The sequence below is a fragment of the Notolepis coatsorum genome, assembly GCF_963971535.1.
Source record: "Notolepis coatsorum genome assembly, chromosome: 6".
Lineage (NCBI taxonomy): Eukaryota > Metazoa > Chordata > Actinopteri > Aulopiformes > Paralepididae > Notolepis > Notolepis coatsorum.
In genome coordinates this window covers 115,307,274-115,322,273 of record NC_140170.1, presented here as the reverse complement: position 1 = coordinate 115,322,273, position 15,000 = coordinate 115,307,274, and the positions used below count along the sequence as shown (strand labels likewise).

Here is a 15,000-nt window from a genome sequence, read left to right as displayed (position 1 = left end):
ATTGATCCTCCTAACCATGCTGGACACCTTCACCCTTCTCCAGCTAATACATCTCCCTCAGTGTGTGTCTCCATACTGACCTCTTCTGGACAGAGCTGGTGGCCACAGAGGCTGAAGTGTGAGCTGACCAGAGGGAAGGCAATCAGGTAGCGCTGCATGGTCTCCTCCTCACTGCCCAGGGCAAACATCTTCTCAAATACACGTGGGTAGAAACTGCAGATAGAAATGTAGGCCAACAGACAAGACATGAGATGGTTTTAATGGCTGTGATACTTAAACTCAGATCGTCTTTAGTTGTCTAGTCAAGTGCACAGTGTCAGAGGTACGAGGTATGGAGGGGGATTTGCAGCAACGTCACAAATGGTCTACAACGAATGTTGTGCTTGATTACCAATACTGTAATACAATAGAATAGAGAAGAGAACAGAACAGAACAGTACAGAACAGAAAAGAAAAGAAAAGAAAAGAAAAGAAAAGAAAAGAAAAGAAAAGAAAAGAAAAGAAAAGAAAAGAAAAGAAAAGAAAAGAAAAGAAAAGAAAAGAAAAGAACAGAACAGAACAGAACAGAACAGAACAGAACAGAACAGAACAGAAAAGAACAGAGCAGAACAGAACGGAACAGAACAGAACAGAACAGAACAGAACAGAACAGAACAGAACAGAACAGAATAGAACAGAACAGTGCAGAACAGAGCAGAGCAGAACAGAGCAGAGCAGAGCAGAGCAGAACAGAACAGAACAGAACAGAACAGAACAGAACAGAACAGAACAGAACAGAACAGAACAGAACAGAGCAGAACAGAGCAGAACAGAACGGAACAGAACAGAACAGAACAGAACAGAACAGAGCTGACCAGAGTATAGAGAGCTCGGATGTTTCCCTCAGCAACTCCTCCACATTGTCCACCATCCTGGTGTGGAACTGGGCCATGTTCATCACCTTGGCCAGGTCAGGATAGTCCTTCAGTGGAAGAGGAGCCTTGTTCACACTAGTGTAGGCCTGGAGGAGAAGGAGGGGCACACAAAAAACACAACAAAGAGGCATCCAGTCATTCACACGCTGAGATGAGAATGACTTCACCCAAACTTTTTATTTTATTTTATTTTTTGTATCTTAAATGACCAGTAAATTATAAAATGGGACTGAATGGGGACAAATACAGATGGTATGGTGGTGACAGTCAAAATGTCTAGATTTAACTTTATTATTATTATTTTTTTTTTATAATAACAGTTAATCTATCATTGATCCTGGGACAAGATGTATAAGACAGATGTAAATTCAATACCTGTAATCTGAGCCAGTCCAGTCTAAGTGCTCTGAAATCAAACTCCTCTTTGCTTTCCACTGGAATAAGAAATACAAAGATAATAAGATAAGCTGTCATGTTACAAAGAGATTCATGAAATATGTTTGATTAAGTCATAGAGTAGAATTTAATTTAGTGGATGGATGGGTGGATGGATGGGTGGATGGATGGATGGATGGATGGATGGATGGGTGGATGGATGGATGGATGGATGGATGGATGGATGGATGGATGGATGGATGGATGGATGGATGGATGGATGGATGGATGGATGGATGGATGGATGGATGGATGGATGGATGGATGGATGGATGGATGGATGGATGGATGGATGGATGGATGGATGGATGGATGGACAGATGGCATACTGATGGATGATTCATATATCCAAGCTGTAGAGTTTTTAGGTTGTTGCTTCACCTTGTTTGATAGAGAGTGCAGACAGAGTTGAGACAAATGAAGACATCAAGATGGACTCCTCCTCTGGACAGACGTGCATGTTCTACAGGGGTCAGAATAAGCAGTTAACCCTATTACAGGAAATAGAGTCGGCCGGACCGAAGTCACTATGAAATGGAAAACAGAGCCCTGGCACACTCAATTACACACTAAACACAGCATTTATTGAGACTGTTTTAAGTACTGTCAACATTTCAAGAGCTTTATAAGGTCAAACAGTGTGGTGGAGCAGTTGAATATGTTGGCTTCATGCCATGTTTGAGTTTAGCATACAGTACAAATCATGTGCATGTTGATCTTTTGCAAACTGAAGTTTGTTAAACAATTTATATATGTAGGTAGTTAGTTTGTTTTTTAGTTTGTTCATTCATTCGCTCACACACTCACAAACCCATGCATGCATATATTCATACACACATGCGCGCACACACTTGTGTAAACAGACATGTACTAGTACCTGTATTATGTCATTCAGTACCAGGGCATCATACTGTGCCAGGTATTGGACATGGTAGCGCTGTAACACATGGCTATGTTTGCTCATCAGACCTCTTAGCTTTTCCATGTAAAACATCAGCTCCGCCATCTTACTGGAGAAGTACATATACACATTTGTTACGTTCTCCGTTTGGAAAATCCTACACTAAAGCAGAACATTATGCAGGGTTGGAGGACTATGCTATCACTGTGCATACTGTTCTGTACTGGCATGATGATAAGGGTTGAAAAGAAGAAGGCAGATCTGAAGTCTGAAATACTGAGATTGCAGAGATGGCACTACGACACAGCATGACTACCGACTCCTGAGATGCCTGATTATACAGCTGGCAGACGGAGGCCTGTTCCCTCTCCTCCTGTGATCTGCAATGACGTACTTGCTGACGTACTCCTCTGGGATCTTAGTCATATAGTCTTACTCTTGTTTCTCTCCTTCAAGCGATGAAACTCAAACAGCCGGATGTCAGATTTGTGTGTAATTTGACTGACATGGAATGACTAAAAGCTGCTGGGATGCTTGGTCTTACAGTTTTAACAGGTCTTACAGGTCTAACAGAGGCCTGTGTTCTCTCCTCCTGTGACCTCCTGCGACTTACTTGTCCACATAGTCCTCCGGAGTCTTGGTCTTGGGGACGTTCTCAGAGTGTCTGATGAGCCACAGAACCTCGTCACGGGAAAACGACAGAGCCATGAAGATGAACAGGGCCTGGGGGGGATGATTGGCACGCAGAACAGAGAGGAAAGAGGAATGTTTGGAGAGGAAGTAGAACTAAACTAAGTAGATGCTTTGTTCTTCTGTAAAATGATGACTAAAAGGATGAAAATCAACAACATTCTCATCCAAAAGGAATTTCCGGAACTTTTCTTTTCAATGTGAGATTAAAGATACAATCCAGATTTAAATGTTTTAAAACTGTGGTTATATTCACATAATGCCCCTTATCAGTTTGAATTGTTATTTTTTTTGCCCATACTGTAACTCAAAATATAAGAAGTTTGGCAAATGTAAGCTTCAGAAGTCATGTAAAAATATTTTTTGGCCACGTCACATGTTGTCCACCCACATATCAGTAGCGCAGACCATTAAAGTTCAGAGTGAAAAGTCTGTCTAATACTGTACATTAATTAGATAAACCACAAGTAGCTGAGCAACAGTGATTAAACAGAGGGTGCCATACTGCATTCTGCACAGATTTTCTCACTACCACACTTTAAAGGGATAACCCTTTCACTATCACACTACAGAAAGTTAAAGATCAACCAAATACTTTCCCAGCATCTTATGCAAATAAATATTGTCTTACACTTGAATGGTTTACAGTAATCTAAAATAGCCGGCTACTTTAACAAGCAGTGATGCTAGTCATCTACCTTGGGTCCCAGAAGTCCAGGTTCATCCTCAAGCACTTGATACAACTCCTTCAGCGCTCCTCTCAGGTACTGTCTCCTCTCTCTGTGCATAGCCCCACTTGAATATACATGGATGAAATAGACAATACTTTGTTCAATGATCTCTTTCAAGGTGAAATGTACAACAATTAATATTTTACACTGTTGTTGTTGATATTCCGCCCGGTAGACTCCAGCAGACTCACCAGTTGGCTATGGCATGCTCTCGACATTCCTTGATTTCGGCGACTCGCTTTCCATATCTGATGCAAAAATGTAAAACAAACTTTTACAGCTACACCAATAAATCAGAGCTATAGTATAAATACATTATCAGTATTTCTAAACATTAGCGTTCCATATCTGGGTCTGTATTCACACACAATGTCATTAGAGGTCCTGACATATTATCAGTTTTACAGTTTAAAATTCAGAGTTAAAGATGAAAGGGACCTACTGTATCAACACCTTGCAGTACTTTCTGGGGATGGTTAAAAGGGGCAAAAGGGAGGATGACCTCACCCTTCTTTTTTTATCTACTTTTTCTCCCCATTTTCTATTTTTCTCCCATCCCAATTTCTTATTATCCAATTATTCCCTCCCCTGTCTCGAACGTTGTTAGACTATGCCTCCCACTGGTCGACTGCAATGTGGACGAAGCCTTGCATCACGTGTCCCCTCCGGTACACGAGGAGGCAGCCGTCGCATCTTTTCACCTACACAGCGTGATCTCTCAGTGGCGAGGAGTAACGCGTGGGAGGCTCACGCTGCCCCCGATACTTCCTGATTCTGCTGTACAGGCGCACCAACCGACCTGTAGGAGTCGCTGTCCACAATGTCCGATCCCCACCCACCGGCTTTCCCACCCCCTAATACTGCCAATTGTATTAGTATGAACGACCAGCCAAGCCGGAAGCAACGCAGAGAGCTGGGCTTGAACCCAGCATCTCCTGCGCTAGTGCCGAGCGCCTTGCGCTTCTTAGTACAAATGAATGAATCCCTCTAATTAATCAGCTACTGTATCACATTTAGGGAAAAATATGAGGGAAAACAACCTCCTAAATACCCCTCTTATTATTAATTTAAACGTTTTACTTTTAAATACATTGGCCTCAGTATGGATACTGCACTGCACTGTGTCATACCCTTTGAACGTGTCGAAGAGCTCCTCGGAGACCTTGTGTATGTTGAGCACCTGGTTCCTGATGAGGGTGAGGTGGAGGCCGCTGCGCAGCGCCATCTTCCACAGCTCCTGAGACGACTGGCTGCTGCTCAGGCTGGTGTGGCACAGCAGGAAGCCAACTGTAGAGGGAACAGCGACTCTAATGTATCTAGAATAAAACCTCCTTCCTCGTCATTGAAGACCAGAATTTACCATATTCACACTCCCTGGTTTCTATTGCTAGCAGTGTTTGAGGGGGGCTCAGTATATGCTACACGTGACAAGGAGAGGAGAGGAATATAAGTTACTCAGAGTAGAATGTCAATCATTTCTCTGTCTGTTTGAAGTATAGTGTTGAAGTTAGAGGTTCTATGTAGGATTGTTAGTAACTGTCTAACTGCATATATAACTGTTTCCACTAGAGGGCGCTCTAGGCGGAGCCACTCAAGATACCACCAGGTGGCGAGTATAAATAGAGATGTCTCCTCCCCCTCTACCTCTTTCTCCACCAGCCTCTCAGTAAGAGGATAACTCATGTGCTGCTGCTCATACCATGTGAATGAATAAACCACGCCGCTTAAAGGCTAAAGATAGAAACCATGCCTCTTGACCACATTATTGTCGCCCTATAGCCGGATTCTGTCAACATGTAGTTTTTAAGCCGGTTGGTCGGAATATTTTATGTAAAGTTCTGTACATGTATGCAATGTGTGTGTGTGTGTGTGTGTGTGTGTGTGTGTGTGTGTGTGTGTGTGTGTGTGTGTGTGTGTGTGTGTGTGTGTGTGTGTGTGTGTGCGTGCGTGCGTGCGTGCGTGCGTGCGTGCGTGCGTGCGTGCGTGCGTGCGTGCGTGCGTGCGTGCGTGCGTGTGTGTACTGTAGCTGCATCAACAATGTGTGAGGTTTCTGTCCTTGCCTTCTCACTCGTTCTGTTCCTTTAACCACCCTCGCTTTGTTTTCATTCATTTTTTCTGTCAAGTATTTCAATTCCCTCGTTCACACGTTTCTCCCCGCTGACGTCATCTGAGACGTCGCTGATTGGTTCCCTCACTTCCCCACGCTTTTCAATCACATTCCCCAGCTGTCACTGCCTTTCAATCAATCGATCCCTCATTATTTATACCCCGTTTTCCCCACCCTAAGTTGTTGGTTCGTCTTGATTTGTCGCTGGATGTTTTTCCCCGTTGCTTCTGTTTCACTGTGCTATTCTCCAGGAAATTCCTAGAAGCCTTCGCTTGGATACCTGCTCCGTGGCGCGCGCTCGCCTCCACTTTGTTCCTGTTCCTTTACGCAGCTCGTCTGGGTGAGTTTTTCTAGATTGACTGTCTTGACCTATTTCCGATTTTCGTGTGTAAACCTTTACACTGAAGTCTACCACCTTTTTGTCAGACAGTCACTCACCCAGCCATTATCGTTTTTGCTCGTTCCTTATTTGGAATAATATTTTGGGGATCTTCCACCTCCCACTGTGTATTGACACGAAGATATTATTTCACATTCGGACTGTGTTTGGATTTTTGCTCACTGTGTATTTACACGAAGATATTGTTTCACATTTGGACTGTGTTTGGATTTTTGCTCACTGTGTGTTTACACGAAGATAGTATTTCACTTTTGGACGGTGTTTGGATTTTGCTCACTGTGTGTTTACATGAAGATATTCACTTGGGCTGTTTTTGGAATATTGCACATCACTGTGTTGTTTAACACGAAGAATATAACACCCTGTCCTCCAGCTCGTTTCAAGTCTGCTCTGTCACTGACCCGTTCCCTCTCTCCCTCTCTCGGTCTTGCACAACATCTGAGAGGTCCGCCGTGAGAGTCTGCAGAGCGGTACAGAGGTCTGCTCCTGCTTCCCAAGACTACCCTCCGGGAGAAGCTGCAGAGCAGCAGAACTTTGCCCCTTGTTCATTGTACCTGTTCTTGTTGACCTGCTTTCCCTGTTTCACTTATTCTAGTCACCAAATAAACAAGCCCTTGTATTTGGCAACTCTGAATCCAACTCTCTTGTGTCGTTGCGTTTGGGGTCGGTGTCAAACCATAACATTACGAACCAACCATGACGACCCCAGCCGACACAGAGGGGGTCAGAACCGCACTTGCATTTCAAGTCGAGTTGACCAGGGATCACGGTCTCCAACTTGAGCGGGCTGCGGCTGCGGTGCAGAACCTCAGGGACCAGGTCCTGCCTATGCAGGGTTCAATGGCCGCTATGGCGGGACAACAGTCCGAGATTCTCGCCCAGCTTGACTCGCTGGGCGACGCCGTTAATACTTTTCATCTTTCACACCCTTCAGGAACATTCCCCGCAGCCCCAGCAGATCTCGCACCTCGGGAACCCCTTCTCTCCGTCCCACGGCTGTTTGACGGTAATCCCGAGGAGTGTGCCACATTCATCATGCAATGTGAGTTGGTTTTCCGTCATCAGCCAAGCCGTTTTTCTGCTCAGGGGTCCCGAGTGGCTTTTATAATCTACTTTCAGGCCATGCTGCCCAGTGGGTCACTTCCTCCTGGGCAATGGAAGCAGATTTTTTGTTCTCCTACCCAGACTTCGTGGCGGAGCTCCGCAGAGTGTTCCACCATCCAGCCCGAGGTCTGGACCCTGGAGCCCGGTTGGGGACCTTCCGGCAAGGGAGCAGCAGGGTGACGGACTATGTCATGGAGTTTCGACTGGCGGCGGTGGAGAGCGGATGGAACGAACCTGCTCTTCGCCTAACCTTCATAAGGGGGCTCAGTGACGCAGTTCGGGACCAGCTCGCTACCAGGGAGGTGCCCGACTCCCTCGAGGAGCTGTTTAGCCTTGTCATCCGTATTGACGGACGCCTCCTGGAGAGAAGGCGCGAGAGGGCCCGACTGTCACCTCCTGAAGCACCCCGGACTCCTGGACGCCCCGTCCCCAACACTACTGTGGGTAACAGGCTTCCCCGTCCGGTGCGCGAGGAGGAACCCATGCAGCTGGGACGCTCTCATCTGAGCCAGGCGGAGCGTCAGGCAAGGCTCAGGTCCGGTCTCTGCCTCTACTGCGGAGGTGCGGGACACCGTATCGCCGACTGCCCTACCCGGCCAAAAGATCGGGCTCACCAAGACCCCGGGAAATCCTGGTGAGCCGTTTTTCCCATTCCCAGCGCCGCGCACCACCTGACCATCTGTTGAGCGTCACCCTGGCCTGGGGGGACCAACGTGCCACGGTGGAGGCCCTCATCGACTCTGGGGCAGACGAGAACTTCCTCGACTTCGAGTTTGCCACCCAAGCCAACATACCTCTTGAGGCCCTTGTGAGGCCCTTGGAGATCTTTTCGTTGGACCAACACCGCCTGGCCGACATCTCCCAACGGACCGGCCCAGTCTTGCTGACCATTGCTGGGAACCACGTAGAGAGGATCCAGTTCCTCATTACCCAATCCCCCCTTGTCCCGGTGGTCCTGGGTAGGCCCTGGCTCGCGCTGCACGAGCCCCACATCGCCTGGGCCTCCGGTACCATCAGGGGCTGGAGCTCCTCCTGTCACGCCCGCTGTCTACAGGCGGCGTCTTGTCCCCCGCCCCGGAGACCGGCTGGTGAGTTGCCCCCGGATCCCTCGTCCGTTCCTCCCGAGTACCACGACCTCATGGAGGTATTCAGTAAGACCAGGGCTCAGTCCCTTCCACCTCACCGCCCCTATGACTGCGCCATCAACCTCCGCCAAGGGGCTCCCCTTCCCGGCAGCCGCCTCTACAGTCTGACTGCCCCGGAGAAGAAGGCGATGGATCTCTACATCTCTGAGTCATTGGAAGCAGGACTCATTCGGCCTTCCTCCTCCCCGGTGGCGGCCGGGTTCTTCTTTGTTGGAAAGAAGGATGGGGACCTGCGACCCTGCATCGACTATCGTCAGCTCAACGAGATCACCATCAAGAACAAATACCCCCTACCTCTCATGAGCTCCACCTTCGAGCCACTGACCCAGGCCTCGTTCTTCACCAAGCTGGATCTCCGAAGTGCCTATCATCTTGTCCGTATCCGTGAGGGCGATGAATGGAAGACCGCCTTCAAGACCCCCAGGGGCCACTATGAGTACCTTGTGATGCCGTTCGGTCTCACCAACGCCCCGGCGGTATTCCAGGCACTCATGAACGATGTCCTCCGTGACATGCTGGAGGTGTTCGTGGTGGTGTACCTGGACGACATTCTTATCTTTTCCAGGACCCTCGAGGAACACATCCTGCATGTCCGCCGGGTGCTGGAGCGCCTCCTCCACAATCGGCTCTTCGTCAAGGCGGAGAAGTGCCGTTTCCACTCCAACTCCGTCGACTACCTGGGCTTCATCGTGGAGAAGGGCTTGACCCGAGCGGATCCTCGCAAGATCCAGGCTGTGGAGGATTGGCCGGAACCCACCACTCGGAAGGAGCTACAGAGTTTCCTCGGGTTCGCAAACTTCTACCGAAGGTTCATCCGGAACTACAGCCAAGTGGCGGAGCCTCTTACCAAGCTGACCTCCCCCGCTCTGCCGTTCGACTGGTCCCCAGCGGCATGCGCTGCGTTCCGCTCCCTCAAGAGAAGGTTCACTTCCGCTCCTATCCTGCTCCACCCTGACCCCAAGAGACAGTTCATCGTGGAGGTGGACGCCTCGGATTCTGGCCTGGGCGCAGTCCTATCCCAGCGTTCTCCTTCCGACCAGAAGGTACATCCTTGCGCCTTCTACTCGCGTCGCTTCCTCCCCGCCGAGAGGAACTACGACACCGGCAATCGGGAGCTACTGGCGGTCGTGGCGGCTCTGGAGGAGTGGCGTCATTGGCTAGAGGGTGCCGAGGAGCCTTTTACCATCTGGACGGACCACAAGAACCTAACGTTCATCCGCGCTTCCAGGCGCCTCAACGGTCGGCAGGCGAGATGGGCCAGTTTCCTCAGTCGGTTCGACTTCTCGCTGACCTTCCGCCCCGGTTCCCGCAACACGAAGGCCGACTCCCTGTCCCGGATGCACTCCAAGGGGGCTCCACCCTCTGAGGACCCATCTCCCATCATCCCGGAGGCCCGAGTGGTTGGAGCCATCACCTTGGGCATCGAGGGTGTGGTGAGGCGTGCCCTACGCTTCCAACGTGCTCCAAGCAACGTCCCTAGGAGCCGTCTCTTCGTCCCTGACTCTGTCCGGTCCCAGGTACTGCTGTGGGGCCATACCAGCCGGTTCGCCTGCCACCCAGGCGTCCATCGCACGTTCTCCTTCCTAGCTCGTCGTTTCTGGTGGCCCACCATGCGAAACGACGTCAAGGAGTTCGTATTGGCCTGCGCGGTCTGTGCCCGCAGCAAGGCCTCTCACCAGGCACCCTCCGGGCTCTTGCAGCCACTTCCCGTTCCAAGCCGTCCGTGGTCACATGTGGCGCTCGACTTCGTCACTGGACTACCCTCCTCCCAGGGGAACACCTGCCTTCTGACCGTGGTGGATCGATTCAGCAAGGGGGTCCACCTCGTGGCCCTCTCCAAGCTTCCCTCAGCAGCCGAGACGGCGGACCTCCTGACGCACCACGTGTTCCGCCTTCACGGTTTCCCCCAGGACATCGTCTCTGACCGGGGGCCCCAGTTCACCTCCCAGGTTTGGCGGGCTTTCTGCAAGGGATTGGGGGCAACGGTCAGTCTCTCCTCCGGCTACCATCCCCAGACAAACGGGCAGACGGAGAGGATGAACCAGAGCGTGGAGTCAGCTCTTCGGTGTGTGGCAGCCGAGAGGCCGGCATCCTGGAGTCGTTTCCTTCCCTGGGTTGAATACTCGATCAACTCAATGGTCAGTTCCGCCACCGGCCTCTCCCCCTTTGAGGCCTCCCTAGGCTACCAGCCCCCTCTTTTTCCCGCACTGGAGACGGAAGTGGCAGTTCCCTCCGTGCAGGTCCACCTCGACCGCTGCCGTCGCGTTTGGGAGATCACCAGGACCGCGCTGCTCCGGACATCTGAGCGCGCCTGTCGTGGTGCCGACCGGCGCCGGGTTCCCGCGCCGACTTACCGCCCTGGGCAGAGGGTGTGGCTCTCCGCGAAGGACCTCCCGCTACGGTCCTCGGCCAAGAAACTCAACCCTCGCTTCGTCGGTCCTTTCGAGGTCCTGAAGGTACTCAGTCCGGCGGCCCTGCGCCTGAAGCTTCCTGCATCCATGCACATCCACCCCGTGTTCCATGTCTCCCGGGTTAAGCCCGTCTCCCTCAGTCCCCTTATGCCTCCGGCTCCTGATCCACCGCCTCCTGTGCTAGTGGATGGTCACCCCCAGTGGCAGGTCCGCCGGTTGATGGGCGTTCGTCGGCGGGGCCGGGGATTCCAATACCTGGTGGACTGGGAGGGTTACGGCCCTGAGGAGCGTAGCTGGGTCTCCCGGCAGCTCATCGTGGATCCCGGCTTGATCACCGACTTCCATCGGGCCCATCCTGACGAGCCGGGTCGGCCTGGTCGCCGGGCGGCTCCCGTTGAGGGGGGGGTACTGTGAGGTTTCTGTCCTTGCCTTCTCACTCGTTCTGTTCCTTTAACCACCCTCGCTTTGTTTTCATTCATTTTTTCTGTCAAGTATTTCAATTCCCTCGTTCACACGTTTCTCCCCGCTGACGTCATCTGAGACGTCGCTGATTGGTTCCCTCACTTCCCCACGCTTTTCAATCACATTCCCCAGCTGTCACTGCCTTTCAATCAATCGATCCCTCATTATTTATACCCCGTTTTCCCCACCCTAAGTTGTTGGTTCGTCTTGATTTGTCGCTGGATGTTTTTCCCCGTTGCTTCTGTTTCACTGTGCTATTCTCCAGGAAATTCCTAGAAGCCTTCGCTTGGATACCTGCTCCGTGGCGCGCGCTCGCCTCCACTTTGTTCCTGTTCCTTTACGCAGCTCGTCTGGGTGAGTTTTTCTAGATTGACTGTCTTGACCTATTTCCAATTTTCGTGTGTAAACCTTTACACTGAAGTCTACCACCTTTTTGTCAGACAGTCACTCACCCAGCCATTATCGTTTTTGCTCGTTCCTTATTTGGAATAATATTTTGGGGATCTTCCACCTCCCACTGTGTATTGACACGAAGATATTATTTCACATTCGGACTGTGTTTGGATTTTTGCTCACTGTGTATTTACACGAAGATATTGTTTCACATTTGGACTGTGTTTGGATTTTTGCTCACTGTGTGTTTACACGAAGATAGTATTTCACTTTTGGACGGTGTTTGGATTTTGCTCACTGTGTGTTTACATGAAGATATTCACTTGGGCTGTTTTTGGAATATTGCACATCACTGTGTTGTTTAACACGAAGAATATAACACCCTGTCCTCCAGCTCGTTTCAAGTCTGCTCTGTCACTGACCCGTTCCCTCTCTCCCTCTCTCGGTCTTGCACAACATCTGAGAGGTCCGCCGTGAGAGTCTGCAGAGCGGTACAGAGGTCTGCTCCTGCTTCCCAAGACTACCCTCCGGGAGAAGCTGCAGAGCAGCAGAACTTTGCCCCTTGTTCATTGTACCTGTTCTTGTTGACCTGCTTTCCCTGTTTCACTTATTCTAGTCACCAAATAAACAAGCCCTTGTATTTGGCAACTCTGAATCCAACTCTCTTGTGTCGTTGCGTTTGGGGTCGGTGTCAAACCATAACACAATGTCCTTGTAGGATTGTGATCCTTTAAGAGGCCCTTTTTTGATGCTTTAAATGTGTTGTTTACATTGGAGATACAGAAAGCTTCTTTTCCAACTACAACTCAAACTCGTGAATAATATGTTTGAATACCTCAGATTTAGTCAAGATATAAATCCAAATTGGGCTTTTAATCAAGTGCATTAATATGTATAAAAGGAATTTTAAGGAAAATGAATCCTACAGGAATGGTGATACTTACAGATGATCCACCGTTCCATGGTCTCCATTGACAGGTACTCACAGGCCACCTGTGAACATCAAGCTCAATTACTTCTACCATCCAACACAGATATTTACAGATATCCTATAGGCATATCTACCATAAAGATACCTCTACTCTAAGTGTTAGATAGTAAATAATCAATATCCACATCACCTAATATGCATGTACTGTACAATAATCCACAGATACACACACCGTAAACTACAAATGCAGCCACCATGGAAGTCACGTTTTATTACATGCTTGCTGCACTGTTGCAGCACAGTTTATCCACTTCGAAAAGGAATTGTTTGAAAATCAAGTGAATGCAGGGTAGGCTACAGTAGACGCCACGCGCTTGGGAAGCTTCTGCAGTGGCTACCGCTATATATACTGTGCACTGCACAGACACACAGGGGAACCAGCTCTTTCATATTTGTAGAAACACAGAGTCCTCCCAAAACGGTACACAACATGCAACTGAAACTAATTTTGTTTATAAATTGTGCACTTTACAAATACAGCACACTGTGCCTTGAGTGTTTTGTGACATTGTGCGTATGATGAATGTTCTTTGGCTGGAGCAATATTTCCCACACGGGGGAAGCCACAGGGCGCAGGGAGAATAATGCTACATCAAAGCAACTCTAATGGACTCTATAACTTTGAATTACCTACTGTATCCCCAACTCTGCCCCCAGACAATGCTTGTCCGAGGAAAGCAACTGTTGTGATTGGAGGATCAAGAAAAGGGGGCAGAGTTTGAGATAGATGGGAGGAGAGGTTAAATGAGGATAAACCTTAATGGGAGGAGAAAGTGGTGGGGTGAGATGGGTGGAGGTGGAGGAGGAGGAGGAAAGGGTGGGGATGCCATGAGAATGAGGACAGAGGAGCGGGGGGGGGGACACAGGGTAGATAGAGATAGAGTCGCATAGAGTCAAAAGTACACAAGACGAGGAAATAGAGTGGACAAGAACATCACTGGAAAGAAGCAACAACTATAAGAAACATCCATATAATGACCTTTATCCAGACGTATACACAGCCTCAAAGATGTATTGTAATGTATCTTTAGACTGTTACACATCCCAGAGCCGTATGGGCTCTGTGTAAGATGTGTGTTATACGCTCTGAAACAGGCTGTATAAAACTTCATATAAACATGTATCTTTTTTATATACGTACATGCATATCTTCTGCAGTGACAGAGGAGGAGAGTGGGACAGGGGAGAGAACCATGGAGACTAATGATGAGGTACTCTGGTGGGTTAGTGACTATTCTTCACTTGCCTGCTTGGATTATGCATTCATAGATTCAAATCCCACTTCATGTTATGATGTCACGTGATGTCAAGTTTACATATATTCTCTCTCTCTCTCTCTCTCTCTCTCTCTCTCTCTCTCTCTCTCTCTTGCTGTCTCAAACACTAATAAAATATTGAAGAAGAATAGATTATTGATTCATAGATTCAAATCCCACTTCATGTTATGATGTCAAGTCTACATTCTCTCTCTCTCTCTCTCTCTCTCTCTCTCTCTCTCTCTCTCTCTCTCTCTCTCTCTCTCTCTCTCTCTCTCTCTCTCACAAAATGACACATGTATTACTGTATTGTGTAAAATGTCCAGGTGTATTAGTCAGTGCTATGGGAGGTATTCCCATTTGAAAGTACACCATTAAGAAGAAAATGGTAAAATAAAACAAAATATTGAAATGGAGGAGACTTGACCTACCTCAAGTCCTACCTTCTTGACCAATGGGAGGCTTATATACACACAGTCAACATCCTGTGATTCCAGACTACCCAGACAACACACACACGCACACACACGCACGCACGCACGCACGTCAAATTGCCATATTTAAGTCCTACGATAAGAGAGAAGGGATGGGAAGGTGCTTTGGCAAATTCGTTTTTGAAACTTGCATGTCAATACAACTTTTTGAATTTTATTAAATGGAATGGAATTGAATTGAACTGAACTGAACTGAACTGAACTGAACTGAACTGAACTGAACTGAACTGAACTGAACTGAACTGAACTGAACTGAACTGAACTGAACTGAACTGAATTGAACTATCACTGGGAATAACCTGAGGTATTATAGCTGGGAGATAATGAGAGATGGGAGAGGGTATATTATGCTCACAGACTCACAGTATCACAGCAGGCTGGTTCCAGCAGGGAGGCGGGAGCACTCAGCAGGCTGAGGAGCTGGGCATTGCGCCACTGCTCAGCTGGCAGGTTCCTGCGAGGGTACACCATCTGTAGTGTCAGCAACGCCTCTGTCACCGACTGAGAGTAGGGGGAGAGGGAGAGAGAGGGAGAGAGAGAGAGAGAGAGAGAGAGAGGGAGAGAGA

General features: G+C 48.9%; 1 protein-coding gene across 1 annotated transcript in view; it reads right to left on the bottom strand.

The window, feature by feature from the left end:
- nckap1l (NCK associated protein 1 like) overlaps positions 1-15,000 on the bottom strand; it is a 71,809-nt gene that overhangs the window by 37,599 nt on the left and 19,210 nt on the right. Inside the window, exons 7-17 of the mRNA XM_084316519.1 lie at positions 14,798-14,935; positions 12,638-12,686; positions 4,802-4,958; positions 3,863-3,919; positions 3,639-3,735; positions 2,864-2,973; positions 2,227-2,359; positions 1,731-1,812; positions 1,290-1,348; positions 855-1,000; positions 81-213 (exon numbers count right to left, since the gene is read on the bottom strand). Of these exons, the coding sequence (XP_084172645.1) occupies positions 81-213; positions 855-1,000; positions 1,290-1,348; positions 1,731-1,812; positions 2,227-2,359; positions 2,864-2,973; positions 3,639-3,735; positions 3,863-3,919; positions 4,802-4,958; positions 12,638-12,686; positions 14,798-14,935 (1,161 nt within the window). The remainder of the gene's footprint in view (positions 1-80; positions 214-854; positions 1,001-1,289; positions 1,349-1,730; positions 1,813-2,226; positions 2,360-2,863; positions 2,974-3,638; positions 3,736-3,862; positions 3,920-4,801; positions 4,959-12,637; positions 12,687-14,797; positions 14,936-15,000) is intronic.